At 33.7% G+C, this 23,581-nt stretch overlaps 1 protein-coding gene and 1 pseudogene across 1 annotated transcript in view; both read right to left on the bottom strand.

Moving 5' to 3' along the window:
• The window catches only part of STXBP5L (syntaxin binding protein 5 like), a 390,498-nt gene that overhangs the window by 227,553 nt on the left and 139,364 nt on the right, over positions 1 to 23,581 (bottom strand). Inside the window, exons 6-7 of the mRNA XM_030330346.1 lie at positions 17,210 to 17,344; positions 10,510 to 10,573 (exon numbers count right to left, since the gene is read on the bottom strand). Coding sequence (XP_030186206.1) covers positions 10,510 to 10,573; positions 17,210 to 17,344 — 199 coding nt within the window. The remainder of the gene's footprint in view (positions 1 to 10,509; positions 10,574 to 17,209; positions 17,345 to 23,581) is intronic.
• Positions 8,761 to 8,858, bottom strand: LOC115524348 (annotated as a pseudogene).

Raw genomic sequence — 23,581 nt, forward strand, 5'->3', positions numbered from 1 at the left:
AAAACTACCTAATTTCATCAGTCATTTACAGTCTTCTAGAAAAGGAGAACCATTCTCTGGAAATAGTAAAAGAGGTACTTCTGTTGGCCAGGAGGGATCAAGGAAATTGGAGAGGGTGAAATTCTCAGGCTTATACTCACAAATTTCCCTATTCCAAGTGTAGTGGTTGAATAATGTCGCCCCAGACCCTCAGAATGTGTCCTTATTTGAAAATTAGGTCTTTACATATGTAATTTGTTAAGAATTTTGACATGCGGGGCATCTGGATGGCTCAGTCCGAAGAGCATGAGACCCTTGATCTCAGGGTTATAAGTCTGAGCCCCATGTTAGGTGGAGACAATTTTTTTGAGATGAAATCATCCTTGACTAAAGGGTAGGCCCTAAAGCCAATGACTGGTGTCCTTGTAAAAGAGGAGAGGACACAGAGGCATAGAGAAGAAGGTCATGTGAAGACAGAGAAAGAGACTGGAATCATGCTGCCAGAAATCAAGGGACACTAGGAGCCACAAGAAGATGGAAAAGGCAAGAAAGGGTTCTCTCCTAGAGCCTTGAGAAGGAGCATGGCCTGACAAATATCTTGATTTTGGAGTTCTGCCTCCAAAAGGAAATAATAAATTTCTGTTGTTTGAAGTCACCCAGCGTACAGAATTTTGTTATGGCAGCCCTAGGAAGTGAATATATCAGGAATCAGGGTCACACTCTTTACTTATCAGGGCTTTGACTTTAACAAACAAGACCTATCAAACTACGCATTTATCCCCTTATAAACAGGCCTATTTTTAGCACACTCTGCCCTAGAGCTGCCTTTAAAGGGTCTCTTAACTCAGTAATCAACTGTTCCGAGTTAAATCATCTTATTTCCAGTGTTTTGGTAGATAAAATGATGCCCACCAAAGATGTCTATGCCCTAATCCTCAGAACCTATTAATATATTACCTTAAATGACAAAAAAAACAAACCAAACCAAAAAAAAAAAAAAAAAACAACCAAAAAAAACCACCAAAAAACAAAAAACACCTGTCAGTTGTAATTAAGATTTGTTGAGATGAAGAGAGTATCCTGGATTATCTGGGTAGGCCCAATCTAATCACATGAGTCCTTAAGAGTTGAGAACCTCTCCCAGCTATGGTTTAAAAGAGATGCTATGTTATCTTTGAAGATGGAGGAAGGGAGATTTAAGCCTAGAAATGTGTACAGTTTATAAAAGGTTAAAAAGGCAAGAAAATAGATTCTCCTCTAGAGCTAGCAAAAAGGAATGCAACCCTGCTAATATCTTGATTTTAGCTCAGTGGTATTGGACTGTATTGGACCTGTATTGGACTTCTGGCCTACAGAACTATAAGATAATACATTTGTGTTGTTTCAAACTACTAAATTTGTGATAATTTACATCAGAATAGAAAATAATACATGGGGCATCAAAGGAAGCTGTTTTTTTTTCCATCATCATTATAGTCATCCTTGTTCTTTATCAGTTAAACACCACAAGTACTTTAAATCCTACTGTCTTACCTTTCCATCAGCCCCTTTCCCAATTATTCATATGAGGATGTTTAAGTAATTATGATGTCACTGCATGATAAAGTTTAATACCACTTCATCTGGCACTTTCAGTGGGTTCTTTGATTTTAAATTGGAGACAGTTCAAACCCAAACTCCTATCCTGAGGGTCTACAATCTAGAACAGGAGGCAGCAAACTTTTTATGTGAAGGGATAGACAGTAAATAGTTTAGGCTTCACAGGCCTTACAGCTCTGTCACAACTGCTTGACTTTACTCTTGTGGTAAGAAAGCAACCACAGACAATATGTTAATGGTTAGCATGGCTGTGTCCCAAAAAAACATTTTATAAAAACAAGGCCTCAAGCGAGATTTGTCCCATTGGCTCTAGCTTCCAATCCCTGATCTAGAACAATTCTGATAATTATTGTCTTAACCAGGGTTCTGTGGAAAACAGCCTGAGGCTAGGCTTAAGTACTAATGTTTCATAGAGAATTGCAATCTCAGGGCTGTAATAATAAAGGAAAAGTGAAGTAAAGCAAAGACGTAAAAGTAAGATGATACATTATCACACTAATCACTATTTTATGGGAGAAGACAAAGAGACACAGCCAATCACTCAGCATGTATATATGTTTGGCATCGCTAGATGTCTCTAACAGTCTATGTGGAAAAACCATAATTCAGAATAGCCCAACCACAGAGAGGAAGGAAAGGAGAATTTATTTCTGTGTCTTGTCTAATATTGGTTAAGGTTTTCTCCATGGGAAGTTAATACCCCCTCATTTCAGAGTCTTGTCATTTGACTCCTTTGGTAGCTGGTAGGAAAGCCAGATATCATATCTTATAATATGGTATATTATCTGAATCCAGAATTAAAGGGAGAAGCTAAGACTTGGCATAGCCAGTCTACTTAAGGAAACAGTACTGTATAAAACTGATTAATTTTGCCAAAACAGAGATGAAGCAAACAGTCATGATTTGGGGATACAGACAGGCCTGAGAGAATTCAAGGAAATGTATACACTATTATGCCCAATATAAGCATCTCTTAGTTCAAGGGCACCCTCTTCGATTTGATACACTAATGCACAGTTTCTTTAGTAAATAATATCTCAGAGAGAGGATGGTCTGTTTTCTGATTCCACAATACTATGTTGTTTCAATATAACACTTAACATCAGTAATGTGTTCCTTCTTTCACCTCACCACAAAGCCTCTGTGGAAAATTGTCCCCTCCAGGGGCGCCTGGGTGGCGCAGTCGGTTAAGCGTCCGACTTCAGCCAGGTCATGATCTCGCGGTCCGTGAGTTCAAGCCCCGCGTCAGGCTCTGGGCTGATGGCTCAGAGCCTGGAGCCTGCTTCCGATTCTGTGTCTCCCTCTCTCTCTGCCCCTCCCCCATTCATGCTCTGTCTCTCTCTGTCCCAAAAATAAATAAACGTTGAAAAAAAAAATTTAAAAAAAAAAAGAAAATTGTCCCTTCCAGGTTGAATTTATCCCAGAAATGTAAATGTTTTTAATTAGAAAATCTATTAATATTTCAACAAATTAACAATTTAAGGAATACTCATCTTGTAGTATAAGTACATGATAGCTTTCTTTTTTTTGTAATATAAGTGTCTGACATTAAACTTTTGATTGCTGAGGCATTCACTTCAGACATCCATCTTGAAGAAACACATTGCAAGCTACATGACTAAATAAAGAGCCAGGATACCCCACCCATGAAGTTCCCCTTTTTTAGAAAGCTCTGGTTGACACAGATAAACTGACAATTTGATTGACAGCTTACTTTTCCTTTCCCACACTTAAATTCCCACTCTTCTGTTTTATTTCACAAATAAAGTGAACATGTGAAACCCTAGGCATTCCATCCTCAATAAAATCAGAACCCCAGGTACATGCACTCTCTCTTTCTCTACCTATGACTTCACTGAATGGCCCCAACCATGTTGTGTACCCTCTAGGACTCATGAACAATAATCTTGTTTTTCAAAGTTCCCTGATAATTGTTGTTGAGGGGTATCTTGACCATTAAAAAAACCCACAAGGGCTGGTCTAGCCACAACACTGGCTCTGAAAAAGGAAATGTTGATGAGAGCTGGTTCAGGTCCAGCTAGTGTCCCCAGGTATTTCTAGATCCTATATAGCATCCTTATCAATAGACTGAGATTAGCACAAAACATATCTCAATGCATGTAGAAACGCATCCAAAAAATTCAACACTGTTTATAATTTAAAACTCTTTGAATATTGGAAATAGGTGAACTTCATAAAAGCAATCAACCAAAAACCTGTAGCAAACATCTTAATTTTGAAATCTTGGAAGATATTTCTTTTGCAGTTGGAAACAAAAGAAAGTTCCCATTAAAGCCACTTATATTCACCTCCACTGGGTTCCTATCCAACAAAACAAATATGTATATAAAAATATATAAATATTAGAAAGGAAGAAACAAAATTTGTCTATGTTTGCTATGCTTTTATACATAGCATATTCCAGGTAATCTAAGGACAGCCATTAAAAACAAAACATTAGGTGACACAATGAACACAAAATAACAAAATCAATATTTTATGCACTAAAATGACTTAAAATTGATTTTTAAAAAAATTAATTCACAGAAGCAATAAAATCTATAAAGTACTTAGAATTAATCTAACAAAAGATATACATATGAATTTTGTGGAAAAAGTTATAAAGCTATATAGAAAAAAAGAAGGCTAAAGGAAACACTATGTTTATAGTTGGAACATTCATATCTTAAAGAAGTAAATTTTTTCTAATCGGTATGTTCAAATTACAAACAAAATCCCAGGAGACATTTACATAGAGTTTTAGAAACTGATTCTGCAGTGTATATAGTACAATAAATGTTCAGAAAAAGCCAAGATAGAGAAGGAAGAGGTGGAGGACCTACCAGATAACAAGATGTTTTGTAAAGGTATTATTACTAATAAAATGTAGTAATAGTACACTAATAAATAAATATATCAATGCAACAGAGGAAAAGTCCAGAAAAAAGATCCATTCAAGCATGGGAATTTCATATGTGAGTGATATGTCCTTATAAATTAGCAACTAAATTAACTATTCAATAAATGAATTATTTATCTGTAAAAACAGACATATCCCTTATTTCAAACCAATATAAAATAAATTATATTTAAGTTAAAATCTAATCGTGAAATGGAAAGCCTTAAAACTGATCTTCTGTTTTAAAACAAGGATGATATTTTCCCACAGGAAGAAATGATTTACTGAATAAGATACAAAATGCGAGAAACAAATGAAAAGACTGATAAAATTCAATACATTAAAATAAGAAAAAACCTCTATGTGTCAAAAGGCTGTTGATGGAAGTCAAACAATTTGGGGGCACCTGGGTGGCTCAGTTGGTTAAGCATCTCACTCTTGATTTCAGCTCTGGTCATGAAATCGCAGTTTGCAGGATTGAGTCCTGTGGCAGGTTCTGCACTGACAAATGGAGAGATTCTCTCTCTCCCTCTCTCTCTCTGCCCCTCCCCTGCTTGCACATGCAGTCATTCGTGCTCTTTCTCTCAAAATAGACAAGCTTTTAAAAAAAGTCAAATGATTTATTCAAGATTTCAAACATGTAGTATTCTGACATTAATACTAATTTATTTCTCATCCCTTTTAATTTTTAATTACTTAACACACATTATATTCATAAAAATATGAACAAAGGGGACTATCAATACCTTTGATCACTTTCCCCAGTTCCAATCTCCAGTATCCTCCCCAGATTTGTACATATACTTTCAGGCCTTTTTTCTTGGGTATTTGAATATATAATAAAAACACAAATGCATTATTCAAGTGGCCTTATACTGCACTTATTGTTCTTCAACTTTTATTTTTAAAACATGGATTAAAGAACTTTCCATATCAGTACAGCATTCTATAATATGGATATATTGGCATACATTCATTCCATTTTCTATTAATTGAACTTTATTCTGTTTTCAGTATTTTGGCCCTTGGTAATATAAATAGGATAGACCTCTGAAATGAATTTTCTAAGTCATAATGAATACATGTTTTAAATGGTGAGAATGCCAGATTGCCCATATTGGTATATATACCTACTAGTGCTGTATTTAGGTGTCCATTATTCATTATTAATATTTTCCATTACCTGATATTATTTTTAATTTTTAATATTTTGCCAGTCTGATGTAGAAAAAATGGGATATTGCATTTCCCTAGTACTTATAAGTGAGGATATTTCCTTCTCACAGCAGCCAAACTCTGTTCTTTAGAGGTAAGAGGCAACACATTTTCAACTCTTATAACTGCCTTTTCTAGTAAACTTACTCTCATATTTCTAAATATATTTATATTTCAATTTCTTGATATATTAATTACACATATTGATTTCCTATTATGAAAGATGAGGATATGGTACAAGTTTTTTATATATTTTGCATGTTCATTATTTGCCTACTATATGTAGCAAATATCTCCCTCTTTATTGCCTATCTCTTATCATGATTGTCTTGTTATGGTATATTCCTTAAAGCTTTTAGGTTTTATGTCTTTCCTAAGGATGTCTCTACTTTACAGTAACAACTCATTTCCTATAGTTTCTTCTAAAACTTTCTGAGTTGTGATTTTAATGTTTATATATTTTCTCCATCTGGAATTTACTTCTGTGAATGGAGTAAGGTAGAGAGACATTACTTTTTTTTTTCAAAATGGATATCCAATTGTCCATCACCATTTATTCAATAGTTTTTTATGTCCTAAAACATCTTCTCTAAAATATCCAAAAATTACCCCAAAAGTCTGAACCATTTCTGGAATACCCATTTACATCTATTGGTCTTTTTGTATCCCCTGTACCAATATCACAATGTATTGTATTACTCTTTAACAATAGCCAAATTATGGAAAGAACCCAAATGTCCACCGACTGATGAATGGCTAAAGAAGATGTGGTATGTATGTGTGTGTGGGGGGGGGATATTTTCCATTACCTGATATTATTTTTAATTTTTAATATTTTGCCATCTGATGTGGAAAAAATGGGATATTCCATTTCCCTAGTACTTAAGTGAGGATATTTCCTTCTCACAGCAGCCAAGCACTGTTCTTTAGAGGTAAGAGGCAACACCCTATGATGCCAAGTGGGATATTCCTCAGCCATAAAGAAGAATGAAATCTTGCCATTTGTAATAACACAGGTTGGAGCTAGAAAGTATTATGCTAAGCAATATAAGTCAAAGAAAGACAAATACCATATGATTTCAGTCATATGTGGAATTTAAGAAACAAAACAGATGAACATAGGGGGATTAAAAAAAAAAGAGAGGCAAACCAGAAAACAGATTTAACTATAGAGAACAAACTGAAGGTTACTGGAAGGGGAGGTGGCGGTGGGGGATGAGTTAAATGGATGATGGGCATTAAGGAGGGCACTTGCTGTGATGAGCACTGGGACTTGTACGTAAGTGATGAATCACTAAATTCTATACCTGAAACTAATATTTTTTCTAGTCCATTAAACTTTATTTTTTTCATTTTCTTAAGTTTATCTATTTTCATTATTTTTTATATGTAATTTATTGTCAAACTGGTTTCCATACAACACCCAGTGCTCATCCCAACAGGTGCCTTCCTCAGTGCCCATCAACCACTTTCCCCTCTCCCCCACTCCCCATCAACCCTCAGTTTGTTCTCAGTATTTAAGAGTCTCTTATGGTTTCCCTCCCTCCCTCCCTGTAATTTCCCCCCCCCTTTCCCTTCTCCCTGGTCTTCTGTTAAGTTTCTCAGGATCCACATATGAGTGAAAACATATGGTATCTGTCTTTCTCTGACTGACTTATTTCACTTAGCATAACACTCTCCAGTTCCATCCGTATTGCTACAAATGGCCAGATTTCATTCTTTCTCATTGCCAAGTAGTATTCCATTGTGTATATAAACCACATCTTCTTTATCCATTCATCAGCTGATGGACATTTAGGCTCTTTCCATAATTTGACTATTGTTGAAAGTGCTGCTATAAACAATGGGGTACAAGTGCCCCTATGCATCAGCACTCCTGTATCCGTTGGGTAAATTCCTAGCAGTGCTATTACTGGGTCATAGGGGAGATCTATTTCTAATTTTTTGAGGAACCTCCACACTGTTTTCCAGAGTGCCTGCACCAGTTTGCATTCCCACCAACAGTGCAAGAGGGTTCCTGTTTCTCCACATCCTCTCCAACATCTATAGTCTCCTGATTTGTTCTTTTTAGCCACTCTGACCAGTATGGTATCTGACCAGTGGTATCTCAGTATGTGAAACTAATATTAAAATGTTTGTTAACTAACCAGAATTTAAATAAAAACTTGAAGCAAAAATTTAAAAAATATTTTAAATATTTTCCTTTTTTAAAATTTATAGTTACTAATTTTATTTTTCTTCTTAACTGAAGTATAATATATAGTGTTATATTAGTTTCAGGTGTACAATATAATGATTCAACAATTCTGTTCTTCCATTTATCTATTTTACCCTTCTCCCCAACCACCTCCCCTCTGGCAACCATGGGTTTGTCTCTATATGTAAAAGTCTGGTTTTTTTTTGCTTGTCTTTTTTTCTCATTGTTCATTTGTTTTGTTTCTTAAATTCCACATATGAGTGAAATCATATGGTATTTGTCTTTCTCTTATTTCACTAAGCATCATACCCTCCAGGTCCATCCATATTGTTGCAAATGGCAAGATCTCATTCTTTTTTATGGCTGAGTAATATTTTATTGTGTATATATACCACATCTTCTTTACTCATCCATCTATGGATGAACACATGGGTTGCTACCATATGTTTGCCATTGTTAACAATGCTGCATTAAACACAGGGGTGCATATATCTTTTCAAATGAGTGGGGGTGTTGTTGTTGTTGTTGTTGTTGTTGTTGTTTTCTTTGGAAAATATCCAGTACTGTAATTATTAGATCATATGGTATTTCTATTTTTAATTTTTTGAGGAACTTCTATACTGTTTTCCACAGTGGCTGCACCAATTTGCATTCCCAGCAACTGTGTACAAAGCTAGAGGTATCACAATTCCAGAATTCAAGATACACTATAAAACTGTAGTAATCAAAACAGCATGGTACTGGTATAAGAACAGACACATAGATCAATGGAACAGATTAGAGAGCCCAGAAATAAACCCATGCTTATATGGTCAATTAATCTATAATAAAGGAGGCAAGAATATATAATGGAGAAAAGACAGTGTCTTCAACATATGATGCTGGGAAAACTAAGTTGCATGTCATCCTTGCCCAGGGGCCATTCCAATCTTCTCTGTGATTTTAATATATGTGTTGCCAAAGGAGCACAGTGCTTAGAAAACTAGACAGCTACATGCAAAAGAATGAAAATGTACTGCTTTCTTATACTATACACAAAAATAAACTAGAGGCGCCTGGGTGGCGCAGTCGGTTAGGCGTCCGACTTCAGCCAGGTCACGATCGCGGTCCGGGAGTTCGAGCCCCGCGTCAGGCTCTGGGCTGATGGCTCAGAGCCTGGAGCCTGTTTCTGATTCTGTGTCTCCCTCTCTCTCTGCCCCTCCCCCGTTCATGCTCTCTCTCTGTCCCAAAAATAAATAAAACGTGAAAAAAATTAAAAAAAAAATAAACTCAAAAATGGATTAAAGACCTAAATATGAGACCTGAAACCATAAAACTCCTAGAAGAAAAAATGGGTGGTAACTTCTTAGACATCAGCTGTAGAAATATTTTTCCAGATATGTCTCTTCATGCAAGAAAAACAAAAGCAAAATTAAGCTAGTGGGACTACACCAAGATAAAAGGTTTTGCACAGCGAAGGAAACCATTAATAAAACAAAAAGACAACCTACTGAATGGGAAAAGATATTTGCAAATGATATATGCAATAAGGGGTTAATATCCAAAATATATTAAGAACTTATACAACACCAAAAAAAAACCCCAAATAATCCAATTAAAAAATGGGCAGAGGCCCTGAATAGACATTTTTCCAAACAAGACATACAGATGACCAACAGACACATGAAAAGATGCACAACATCGCTCATCATCAAGAAAATGCAAATAAAAACCACAATGAGATTGTCACCTTACACTTGTTAGAGTGGCTGAAATAAAAAACAGAAGAAATAACAAGTGTTGGTGAGGATCTGGAGAAAAATACTTTCTTATGAATTTTAGAATAATTTCCTTAAAAATAAGTAAATTCTGATGACACCTGATTGGAATTACAGTGTATTAATGGATCAATTTGAAGAAATCCAATGTTCTTTCTTTTACCATCAGGCAACTTGACTTTCAGGCTCAATATTTATTAGACAAATTCACTTTCTATCATTTAAAAATAAACAAAGAAGAAAACCTATACTAACTAATTTATACAGGTGTTTTCTATGGTATTTAGCAAAAAATATATTATTGAAGAAGGAATATTTATGATGAAAGTGATGCTTTAGATCTTTTCATGTTATCAACTTTGTTTCCTCAAAATGAAAATTATGAATAATCAAAATGAATAAGGATTATTTCTATAACCTAAGAAAATTTTCTGTATAATTACCTATTTATAAAATCAAGATTGGCTTATTTATGATTATTTAATATTGGTCATGTATCATTACCAAAACTGAATAGCAGAGGCCTATGATTAATGATATTGATAATCAAATTGTTAAGTTCCAGCACAGAATATTTGAAAATGGAAGTTGTTCCACATGTCCCATACCTTCCTCAAAATTCTAGAATTAAATATCAACTTTAACTCTAGGTGAAAAAAGAGACTTAATTTGGGACCATTATTGTGAACAATTCATTCATTCATTCATTTATTTGCTCATTCATTCATTCAACATATTTTAATTTTAGAAAACACTGAATGCTATGAACTGTGCTACAAGTTAGGTACAAAATAAGAACAAGAAACACCTTCATTCAAGAATGAGGAAAATAAATGCAAGAATAATGGTATTGTAATACTCACTTTCCCTTCATCTCTTGGGCTATCACTTAAATGTACAACTGGACCTGGATGAGTCTTTGTGGATCTGTTAAATTAATTCAAAATAGTAATTAAAAAATAAAAATTAAAACACCTTACCATTAGAGACTGGAACAAAGAAATTATACTAGAATACACTCTTAATAATCTGAGAGTTATTCATTTGAAATTTGGTTGTTTTTCTTGAAGACCATCTTTCTTTCTCCTAGTAACTCTGTTAAAATAGGTGTAATTTTTTTAAAATCAGGTTTAAGAACATAGATCCATATAACAATAGGGTTCTTCATTTCTTTTTTGTTTTAAATGTTTATTTATTCTTGAGAGAGCAAGCACAACCAGGGGAGGGGCAGAGAGAGAAGGGGACAGAGGATCCAAAGCAGGCTTTGTGCTGCAGACAGACCCAATGTGGATCTCAAACTCACAAACCATGAGATCACGACCTGAGCTGAAGTCAGACGCTTAACCGACTGAGCCACCCAGGTACCCTAGGATTCTTTATTTCTATAGCACAAAAATTAAATACTCAAAGGGACAATATTAATAATGAAAGCGATGCTTTAGATATTTTCATGTTATCAACTTTATTTCCTCATTATCAAAGGAAAATTATGAATAATCAAGATGATGCCTTTTCATAAAAGTATGGATTTATGGACTGGGCATTTTTTTGTTTGTTGCCTTATCTGGACCTCCAAAAATTTAAAATTGAACTTTTAGTTACACAAGAAAGAAAACTTACACAGCCATAAGGCTAATGCTGTAAATCCTTGCAACCAAATTGCAAAGTATATAATTGATTTACAATTTCTTTTGACATAAAATCTCTAATTTTGCTCCTAAGAAAAGTTTAGTATCTCCTTTGATTTACAAAGAAACTCTCTCTAGTGATAGCCAGATTACAGAAAACTGACAAACTGAGGAAACATAGTTCACTGGTTATGTCTTACTTATTTGTTATCTAGGGTAAGCAATAACAGGTAACTATGTGTCTAAGTGCATATTGTTAAAAGGACCTATGCTCTGTAAATCTGACTTTAAATTTATTCTACTCTGATATCTAGCATGTTTCTTTTGTGTTCCCTATTTTAACATACTGTTAAATATGATTATGTCATGGTTAAATATAATATGACCTGATATGACCATAGATTTGTTACTGCTCATTTTTCCACATCCTTTCTTCAACAGCCTATTTGTGCCAGACTAATTCTATTATGATTATATTGACATAATTCTAATTTATTTCTTATGCACACATTAAAACCATCAAAGATTCTTCACAAAATAGTAAAGAAGATTAAATTTTAAAAACTTGTTGGAATCAGAGAAAACTGACAAATTAAGTAACTCTAGGTTCCCTAGATACCAACTCCCCACAGTGACTCAGAGGAATAAATACAGATTTATTAGATATTTTGTTACTGGTTTTATCCTAAATCTCATTATCTAAAAATGGAAATAGTAGTACTGACTTTACTGAGTAATTATGAAAATTAGAACATATATATATATATATATATATATATATATATATACCACCTAATATAATGGCAAAACATGTTAAGCACTCAATGAACAGTATGCATTATGACTGCTGTAAATCAATGGAATAATTGGGAACCAGAGTTACTATTTGCATTCTAAATGTAGTGTTTTATTAGAGTATAAGTGCCTCTGATAAGGACAATGTCCTTCAATTATCCTTTGGAAATTAATAATATCCAACAAACTACATACCCCTGTCTCTTGGGTTTGATTGGAACAGCAAATAACAAAGTGTACTCTATGATTAACTAGTAAATATATAAGTTATTTCACTTAAAGAGTGTTCCATAGTTAAAAAGTTTGGGAAACCCTGAATCAAACATAGTTACATATTTTTTTCTTCTATAAAACTTCTTAAAGCCACAATTTGCAAGTGAATATTGCAAATCTTTGATATTTTCCAAAAGTGATGGTTCATAGGATCCTTCCTCATTGACCATATTAAGGCAATCACTGAAATATACTTTAAGAAACACTACTAAGGCCACATGCAAGACTCTACCATTTAGACTCTCAAACTCTGTTAAACACTCAAGTTCAGAAAATAATCTAGCATTAAACTTCAGTTGTTTTGTATTTACTTTTTCAGACTATAGAAGATATATTATTGGTAGAAAGAAAGAAAGAAAGAAAGAAAGAAAGCAAGCCAAACTTAGAAAACACTAATAGTCAAAAGAAAAAAAAACTCTCATATTATTTCACTGCCTAAATATAATGACTACTAACATTTTGATATGTTTTTTCTGACTTTTCCCCTGACATTGTACCTCCAAAAACCATCAAGCATTCCTTGAAAAACTTATAGCCATAAAGCATTGGTGTACTCTAGATTCTGTAAATCCTACAAAAATTACTTTAGGTAGAATTATCAATGACCTTAAAGTCATGTAATATCTATCTAAATAATGCCCAATAATATTTCTAGGTATCCCTATTTATTTATCTTCCTCCCATTCACCATGATAGCTTCTTAATAGTTTCCTTTGTGGACTTTCTTTCTCTTTCTATATCTTAAATATTGATATTCCTTTTCATTCTTCCCTTGTCTGTCATCTATTCCCATGTTATATATGGTCATGAATTCAAGAATGCACAGGAGCCAGGCAAGATTTGCAAATGAATTAAATAGGCTGAATGAGAACTGTGCCAAACTGGATGCACATTATCCACCTACAAAAGGTGGATTGATTATTGACTGCCATGACAACAATACTGAACTAGAATTGTCTCATCATGAATTTTCATGAAAATCTGGAAGTACAACTTTTTTTTTCTACTCTACCAATTTTCAAATATTACAAATAACTCAGATCATACTTAAAACTCTGGTAGCCAAACAAAACATATCTGTGAGTCAGAATTGGTTGAGTGTCTGCTAGTTTGCTACCTGTTTTCTATATACTCTTCATACACAATCTCATCTTTTTTCATGGTTTCAATGACCATAAATTCAGATCTCATTACCTTCAGATCCATATATCCCACTTCATATCATTTTGAATGTCTTACAAACACATACAACTCAACCTACCTAAAATTGAACTCATTATTTTACTCCCAACTTACTCAATCTCCTACTTTATTTCACTAAATGGCACCCTTACCTACACAGTGGCTCAAGCCTAACATCTCTTAATTCTTCTCGTTGTTCTTAGATCCTTCCATAATACCCAAGTCTGGCCTCTTCTATCTTCTATTTATTTAATTATGACAGCTTATCTCCACTCCTAAATCAATCATAATGTTTACCTAGAATACAGTCTTTCTCTCTTTAATCATTTCTTCATATCTGCCTCAGAGTAGTCTTCCTAAATGCATATTTAATCAAGTCAACTCTCTGCATAAAGCCCTTCAAAATCTAGCCCTTGGCCTTAGAAGTCCAAACTTCTCAAACTGCCTTAAAAAGCCTTTCATATTATATCCCCTGATTACTTCTCCTTTGTCATCCTCTCTCCCAGGTATTACAACCAACTAAACTACTTAAAATTCCTGTGCATGGAACAAAAACGCTCTTAAATTCCACCCTTTAAACTTTCTATCCCCTCCTCCTAGAGTACTTCCACCCCTGTCTCCCAATTCTTCACTCAACTGAAATTCTCATCCTGTCAGATAGCAACATAGATGTAACTTCCTTCACAGACACTTCTCTGAGACCCCATGTTAGGTGTCCTTCTTATGGAATTGCCACATTTTATTTCCAATATATTGGAATTGCCTTTTTAATTAATCTCACCTTTATTAGACTAAAAGCCCCAAGAGGACAGTAACTATGTCTTCCCAGTTCATAGTTGTTTCCAGTACAGAGCATATCGTAGTGTACAATAAACATATTTGAGTGATTGTTAAACACAAGTCTTACATTTATTATTTAATTCTGAATTTCATGCTCAAATTTTAATCATATGTAGAAAAAAATAGGTTATATATTTTTAACATTTATTTATTTTTGAGACAGAGAGAGACAGAGCATGAATGGGGGAGGGTCAGAGAGAGGGAGACACAGAATCTGAAACAGGCTCCAGGCTCTGAGCTGTCAGCACAGAGCCTGACGTGGGGCTCGAACTCACGAACTGTGAGATTGTGACCTGAGCCGAAGTCGGACGCTTAACCAACTGAGCCACCCAGGCGCCCCGGTTATATATTTTTAAAAGCCAGGGCTGTTCCACAGAAATATTTATTTTTGTGCTCAAACCTGGAATACATTTTCCCATAGAAATATTTTTATGTCAGTTTAGTTCTATGCTACTATTTTATGGGTCTATAAACATCACTGTTTCTATGGAAAATGTGTTCCAGTTTCCAAATAATTAATACATACATTTTGGGAGCACAAAATATTTATAATTATGGGAATTGACTATAATTACAATTAAGAGCCTTCACTAAAAAAAGAAACAAATTACAAAATAACATTGAATGGAAAGTATTTCAAGTAAGAACTTACCTAGTAATAATTTCACATCTCTTAAAGACAATTCTGCATTTGCTATACTTAGAAAATGTATTGTTAAAACTTGTGTTTAAAATTCTATTACTGAAATGATCTTTTAAATATATTTTTTATTATTGTCCCATACACTTGACACATATTAACAGGAAGTGACATGTATTTTCTAATGTATCTGAAGAGGTAGAGAGCAGTTAAAAGACCGTTCTAGGAGACTGGCAGTTGCCATTTAAAATTATATGTATCACAATGGATATATAATTGCATGGAACACACTTTTGGAAATTTGGTCTATGTAAACCAAGAAACATTCAAGAGGTAATGTTGTCTACTAATAATTTCTTGAGGATATTTCAGGACATTTTTCAGAGGCATGTACAACTCTATAAAAGATGATATTTCTATAAATGGTAGATTCTATTATGATGCTGTATCACATGTCTAAGATCATACTATGAAAAATAAGTGTCTTATTTTATTTTAGTTCCTTCTAATTTTACCCTCTTTTACAGTTTTTAAATTCATCATTAGTCCTGAAATCGTAAAAGTTAGACTATATAAATACATACAGGTAAAGTAGAAATCACTAATGAACTATGAAAAGTATTTGGTAAGTATGTGAATATGGAAACAAAACAGCAAAAGTGATGAAATATTTGATATATTTGGATAATAAACTTCTTAATTAGCATCATTCAACTAAACACAAATGATACATCTATTACTATTTGTACTAATGTTAAATTTGTATAAAAGTTTATAATTCAATCTCTCAAGTTTATTTATGTTTTTATCAATATCCTAAAACAATATTATGAAAGCAAACATTAAGTTCATCCCTATTTACCACTTCTATAGAACTGAGATTATAGTGGGAAAATCTTTCCCAAATAGCTAAAAAAGTAAATAATTTTTGGAAGACATAGTTGACTATAGGATAAACTTTTTTTAAAATACACATATAGAACATCAAAATATATATGAGCAAAATAGCTCATGCCAATTATGAATGAAAGCTGTAAGTCAATAGTAGAGTGTAACTATCAAAGTAACTCTTCAGTAGTGTCATCAATCACTTAGTAACCACTCTGTGGAAAGCACCAAAATAAGCGAAGTATGAAGAAAAAGAAAGGAACAGTGAACAAAGATTCTGCCCTGGAGCAGCTCTTAATCTAATCAGAGATGAAGAATTACCATTGATAAAAGACCCATTAGGACATAATACAAAAGGAATATTATAAGAAGATCATAATTAGTAATAACCTTTCCTATCAAGTAATATACAGGCACATTGAAACATTAAAAATTGGGAATGGTAGATTTATCATAAAGACCAGACTCAAACTTCATAAAAATAGGCTGTTTTAATCAGAGCTTTGGAGAATTAATTATGTAACTTAGAATATATCTATACAAGAGAGAGAATGAGCCAGCCTCAAGTTAAATATATCTTATTAAGGACCTAATATGCACAGAACATAAACATTTATTAAAAAAAATTTTTTCCTGATTAAGTGACCAGGAGACAGTGACCAGGAAAATTGTCCATGTATGTACCACAAAAAGATAACTTGGAATTCCACAAAGCTTCACATTTGGGGAATTTCACATTTTTACATGTGCATAAACTTAAATATCAATGCCAAAGTCAAAGTGGTAATTACCACTAACCACATATCCAAATGGATGCATATGTCAAAACATGAAAAATATTGATAAATTGATTCTCCTTAGAACTCTGAACAATATGTTAGGCAAATGAAGAATAAGCTACCACCAATAAAAAATATGTGAACTGATTATGAGTATTTTTACATAAAATGAAATGTGGTCACAATCCACTTGCCATTCCCATTGGAAGCGGCTATACTAAGAATGACAATAAAGAAATGAGATGATTTCCTGTATAACTTTTAGAATGAGTCTTAGCTTATTATCATCAAATTTTACATACATAACCCTTAGTTATTCAGAAACTCTTAAGTATTCAGAAAGGTTAAAATAAGAATATGTTAATACTACAATAATTTTAAGTCTGTACAGTTTCAAATTATTTTAGCTAAACTTTTCACACAAATTAATCATAAATTAGCTATAAATGTTTCAAATAACTCTGTAATTTGACATATATTTTACATAACCATGTGAAATATTTAAGCCAAATAAAGTGATATTCAAATTCAAACTTACAGCTCAATTGCCTTGTTCCACATGATAACATATCCAGAAAGAATGAAAGATTCAATATTTACAATATGTGTATTTCCTCTTTCTGTTCCAACATAGAGCCATTTACTCTGGAAAGGTAGATGACAGTAAGTAATTCTGAAAGAAAGAAAATTACAATTAAAATATCTAAATTTTATATTTGGTCAGCATTATATTTTCCTTATACTTATTAGGTAGCGATAGCTATATAAACAATAAAATTTACTATACACTCAAGTAGCATTTATTTACTAGCAGAGGATATAGGATATATAACAAGAGTACATCATTAAAAATAATTATGATAATAATAACCACTATTTAATAAGTATCTACCATGGACATTAACATATATTGTTTCTAATTCTGAAAAGAGCACTCCAAGACAGATAAATATTTCTATTTTACACAGAGGAAACTGAGGCCAGGAATTTTTATTTTTACTTGCAGAGGACTGACACCTAGTAAGTGGCAAAACTGGGATTCAAATATACTCCTATCTGATTGCAAAATTAGCATATTTATACACTGGTCATTTTTCTTCAGTAATATTCACTTCAAATAGAAATTAAGTACATAGGAAACAAATTTCAGTTAGAGAATTTGTAGCTTTGTCTGCTTATAAGGTCAGAGATCTACCATACTATTCCTTTGGGCTTTTTTATTCTGCCTTTTTTATTCTGCCTTTATCTTCACAGTAGGTTTTCTGACCAATTCTGGGAACCTGTTCTATAGCCAACACAACCATGACACCTATAAATAAAATATGGGAATTTACCAGAGCCTTCTATTGACAGTGTATCACTCTTTAGTTTTGCCTATTCAGGCTCCTTAATCACTCTTAAAATGACAAGGGAGGTAAGTTCATAGTTATCCATTGTCAGAACTTATTATTGAATCATAATATTTCCTAGAATTCACTCAGAAAGAGAGCTGGTAAATTGTTAGAAGAACAGGACAGAATTCTGATGCCAGGCAGGCAGACCAATACAGGGGGGAAAAAAGGAATGTGAATGGTAAATTCCCCCCAAAATTCTATTTCATACCTCTTTTTTATATAAGACTAAACATCCAGTCTGTTGAATTTATATTCTCAGTCTGGTTCATTGAAGTATTCAACAGCCTACCTCTCTAAATCAAAATGTATTAAAAAGTATTCTGCTAAAAAAAAAAAAAAAAAGTATTCTGCTAAAAGCACCTTGCACATTACATCCAAAAATCTAGAAATCCTGCTATCATATATGTACTTACAGTTAATTGGCAATCTAATTGAAGTGTAACCTATGTGATATTGGACAAGTCTGATTAAAACCTAAAGTCTAGAAGTGCTATTGCCAAGGAATATTTAGTAATGTCCCACAGGAAATAATATGGTCATGTTTCTAGGCAATGAAGGATCTATTTCAAATTCAATGTAAGTGGAAAAAGGAAACTCATTTTAAAGAGGATTTAGATTACCCTTTCTGAATCACAGAGTTGAAAAAAACACTAATTTAATAAAAGTAAACAAAAATTTAGTAGTTCTAGTAGATAAAGAGCAAACTTCAATATGACCTAGTCATTTCCAAGGTTAACAAGAAAAATCTAAAAAGTGCCACGATTCAGTAATGAAGGCTGAAGCAAGAGGCAGAACTCTAGTATAGAGAAACTTTACAAGAATGATGGAATACATGAAAAAGACCCAAACAGGATTAGAACTATTCTTTGAACCAATATTACTTTTCCCCTAATTCTAATTGACAAGAAACTAGACCTTTGATGACAGAAGGGTTTCATCTTATGTCCCATGTCCAACTGATGGGTGGTGGTTAAACAACTGATTTTTTTCACAGGATTCCCAGACTTTATTTGAACCCAACAAAAAAGACTAATGTGATTTATGTGAGATGCTTGACATGGGTGAGGGAGAGGGCATGATTACACTTATGCTGTATATTTGATAACCCTAATAAGTGATTAATCAATACCTTATTGAATTTATTATATTTAATAGTTACACTTTCACTTGTAATGTATTTCCACCACTATAACCCGAAAGATGAAAGATTTTCTGTTATGTAGGAACCCTGGAAAAATAATCTTATTCCTATATCCATATTCACTATCATTCTCTCTAGTATATTATCTAAGACATTGTTAGCCTTCCATCCATTTACCTATTAATTCAAATTTCACTAAATAATTCTTTATAAAAAGCACTGGCAGAAGACATGAATAGACACTTTTCCAAAGAAGACATCCAGATGGCCAACAGACACATGAAAAGATGCTCAACGTCACCCCTCATCAGGAAAATACAAATCAAAACCACACTGAGATACCACCTCACACCAGCCAGAGTGGCTAAAATGAAAAAATCAGGAGACTATAGATGCTGAAGAGGATGTGGAGAAATGGGAACCCTCGTGCACTGTTGGTGGGAATACAAATTGGTGCAGCTGCTCTGGAAAACAGTGTGGAGGTTCCTCAAAAAATTAAAAATAGAACTACCCTATGACCCAGCAATAGCATTACTAGTAATTTATCCAAAGGATACATGGGGCGCCTGGGTGGCGCAGTCGGTTAAGCGTCCGACTTCAGCCAGGTCACGATCTCGGGTCCGTGAGTTCGAGCCCCGCGTCAGGCTCTGGGCTGATGGCTCAGAGCCTGGAGCCTGCTTCCGATTCTGTGTCTCCCTCTCTCTCTGCCCCTCCCCCGTTCATGCTCTGTCTCTCTCTGTCCCAAAAATAAATAAACGTTGAAAAAAAATTAAAAAAAAAAAAAAGGATACAGGAGTGCTGATCATAGGGGCACTTATACCCCAATGTTTATAGCAGCACTTTCAGCAATAACCAAATTATGGAAAGAGCCTAAATGTCCATCAGCTGATGAATGGATAAAGAAGATGTGGTTTACATATACAATGGAATACTACTTGGCAATGAGAAAGAATGAAATCCTGCCATTTGCAGGAACGTAGATATAACTGGAGGGTATTATTCTAAGTGGTAAGTCAGTCAGAGAAAGTCACATATCATATGTTTTCACTCATATGTGGGTCTTGAGAAACTTAAGAGAAGGGGAAAAAATAGTTACAAACAGAGAGGGAGGGAGGGAAACCATAAGAGACTCTTAAATACAGAGAACAAACTTAGGGTTGATAGGGGTGGGGGAAAGGGGAAAGTGGGTGATGGGCACTGAGGAAGGCACTTGTTGGGATGAGCACTGGGTGTTGTATGTAAGTGATGAACCACGGGAATCTACCTCAAAAACCAAGAGCACACTTTACACACTGTATGTTAGCCAATTTGACAATAAGTTATCTTAAAAAATAAAAGCACTGTCCTTGATTACAACACATCTACTCTTTTTCCTCTCAAAACAATATGCCATTTAATTGGAGAGATAAGACAAGTAGATGAGTAAACAAAAATAAAAGTAAAGTGTGTCTATTGCTATAAAGGATTCAAAGAAGGGAGGAATTAATTCTAGTAAGGGCAATTAAGGAATGCTAAGGTAGAAAACTGCATTTAAATTGGGCCATTATAAAAATAAAAGCAAAAATGAACTATTGGGGCCTCATCAAGATAAAAAGCTTCTGCACTGGAAAGGAAACCATCAACAAAACTAAAAGGCAACCGACAGAATGGGAGAAGATATTTGCAAGTGACATATCGGATAAAGGGTTAGTATCCAAAATCTATAAAGAACTTACCAAACTCAACACCTGAAAAACAAATAATCCAATGAAGAAATGGGCAGAAGACATGAATAGACACTTTTCCAAAGAAGACATCCAAATGGCCAACAAACACATGGAAAGATGCTCAACATCACTCATCATCAGGGAAATACAAATCAAATCCACATTGAGATACCATCTCACACCAGTCAGAGTGGCTAAAATTAACAACTCAGGAAACAACAGATGCTGGCAAGGATGTGGTGAAATGGGAACCCTCTTGCACTGTTGGAGGAATGCAAACTGGTGCAGCCACTCTCAAAATATCAAAATTAGAACTACCCTACAACCCAGCAATAGTACTACTAGGAATTTATCCAAGGGATACATGAGTGCTGATTCATAGGGGCACAAATACCCCAATGTTTATAGCAGCACTTTCAACAATAACCAAATTATGGAAAGAGCCTAAATATCCATCAACTGAGGAATGAATAAAGAAGATGTGGTTTATATATACAATGGAATACTACTTGGCAATGAGAAAAAAATGAAATCCTGCCATTTGCCGCAACATGGATGGAATTGGAAGGTATTATGTCAAGTGAAATAAGTCAGTCAGAGAAAGATATCATAAGTTTTCACTCATATTTGGAACTTGAGAAACTTAACAGAAGGCCATGGGGGAAGGAAAGGGGAAAAAATAGTTCAAACATAGAGGGAGGCAAACCATAAGAGACTGTTAAATACAGAGAACAAACTGAAGGTTGATGGGGGAAGCAGGGAGAGGGGAAAATGGGTGATGGGCATTGAGGAGGGCACTTGTTGGGATGAGCACTGGGTGTTGTATGTAAGCGATGAATCATGGGAATCTACCCCCAAAACCAAGAGCATACTGTATACACTGTATGTTAGCCAACTTGACAATAAATTACATTAAAACGTTTTAAAAATTAAAAAATAAAGATGATGCCAAAATTTGAAAAACTAAACAAACAAATAAATAAATAGGGCCACTATATTAAAAATCTAGTAACTCTATAGTTTGATATATGTGTTACATAATCATAATAAATAAATAAAATCAATGTTTTCAAAGCTTGAAGAATGTACAGACCTTTAAAGTTTTTTGCTTATCTTCACTTTTCACTTACTTTTATAAATTCTTTAACTTATGTATAAAGTAAGATATAAATTCCTGATCCTTATTGCTTTTATATATACATAGAAAAATACAAAATACAAATAAAACTACATCTAGAATTCAAATTAATGACATTAGTTTATGTGACAGATGGATTTTTTTTAAAAGAAATAATTAACCTCACAATATGGATATGTTTGTGACTACACAAGTTCTTTTGATTTGGGATATATTTATTCCATGTTTTTCTTCTACCACTTGTCTATACTTGAACAGTTTTGAACTCTATTCCATAGTACATCATTACATACTTTTATAATCATTTTGCATGAATACATAATACATGTGCATAGTCTATTTCTATTATTTTATTAATCCATAACAATTAAAATAACACCATTTGGTGCCAACACAACCACAAATGCAAATTTAATTTCACATATGGGAACTGTGCGACAGTATTTTTGTATAAAATTATTTGTTCAAGTCACTCAGAATCTTTCCATTAATGTGATTATAAAAATAAAAATATTACAATCAGAAACTATTGTGGAAAATTCATAACTCCAAGTCTATGCCTATAGATCCTAATTTGAGAAACACTGTCAACACAAGCCAAAACTATATTTTAAGAAAGTTAAGTGGTTTAAAATTATAGAGACTTTGCTGTATGAAATTAAGTGGGAGATTTCAAGTTTGAAACTTTTTTCCCCTAAGTTCTAACATAGTTCAATTTTAGTCTTATTTTGTATCCAGATACTAGGTAAAACCTCTACTATCAGGCATGATGACTCTGGCTCCAGTCCCTTCTATAATATTTATAATTATGCTTTACAACCTGGTGATACTCAGAATCAGGTGTATTCTACATATTAAAAATACAAATGCCACAGAGAGGAAAGTTCAACAGTTCTGAAGTAAATCTAGCAATATTGTTTTAAAACTCTTTCTGGGTGGTTTTGATGCACAACCATAGTTAAGAACTACTAAATTATAGCAATAATTTTTAATCTTTATTATAAATAAATATCTCATTAAAATGCATATTTTCACATTCAAGGGATAGAACATGTACTGATACTTTAACAAGTAACCTCAGTACTTGATATTCAAAATGAAGCCCATAGACCAGCATGAACATCATCTGGAAACTTAGTAGAAATTCAAATCTCAAGCCCTACCCCAGAATCAGAAACTACATTTTATGAGGAATACCCAGGTTAGTAACATACACTTAAAGTGTAGTTACTACTGTTCTAGGTGATTCTAATATAGATAACCTATGACCAGTATTTATGAAATACTGTTCTGTGATTGAATGAATGGCATTATTTTACACTTAAAGTTTTAGGATAAGAACCTAAATTACTAAGTTAGTAATAGGATAGAGCCATATAGCTGCGTAGTTCTCCCCAAATAGCTAACAGTGGTGATAAAAAGAACCACAATAACAGCCCAGGGAAAGAAACAGAGAGCTACCCTAAGACTCCCTCAGCATATTGATTCAAAGACTGATACTTAGAGGAATTTTAGTGGAAAAACTAAAATC

Source organism: Lynx canadensis, chromosome C2, assembly GCF_007474595.2.
Source record: "Lynx canadensis isolate LIC74 chromosome C2, mLynCan4.pri.v2, whole genome shotgun sequence".
In the NCBI taxonomy this organism is placed as follows: domain Eukaryota; kingdom Metazoa; phylum Chordata; class Mammalia; order Carnivora; family Felidae; genus Lynx; species Lynx canadensis.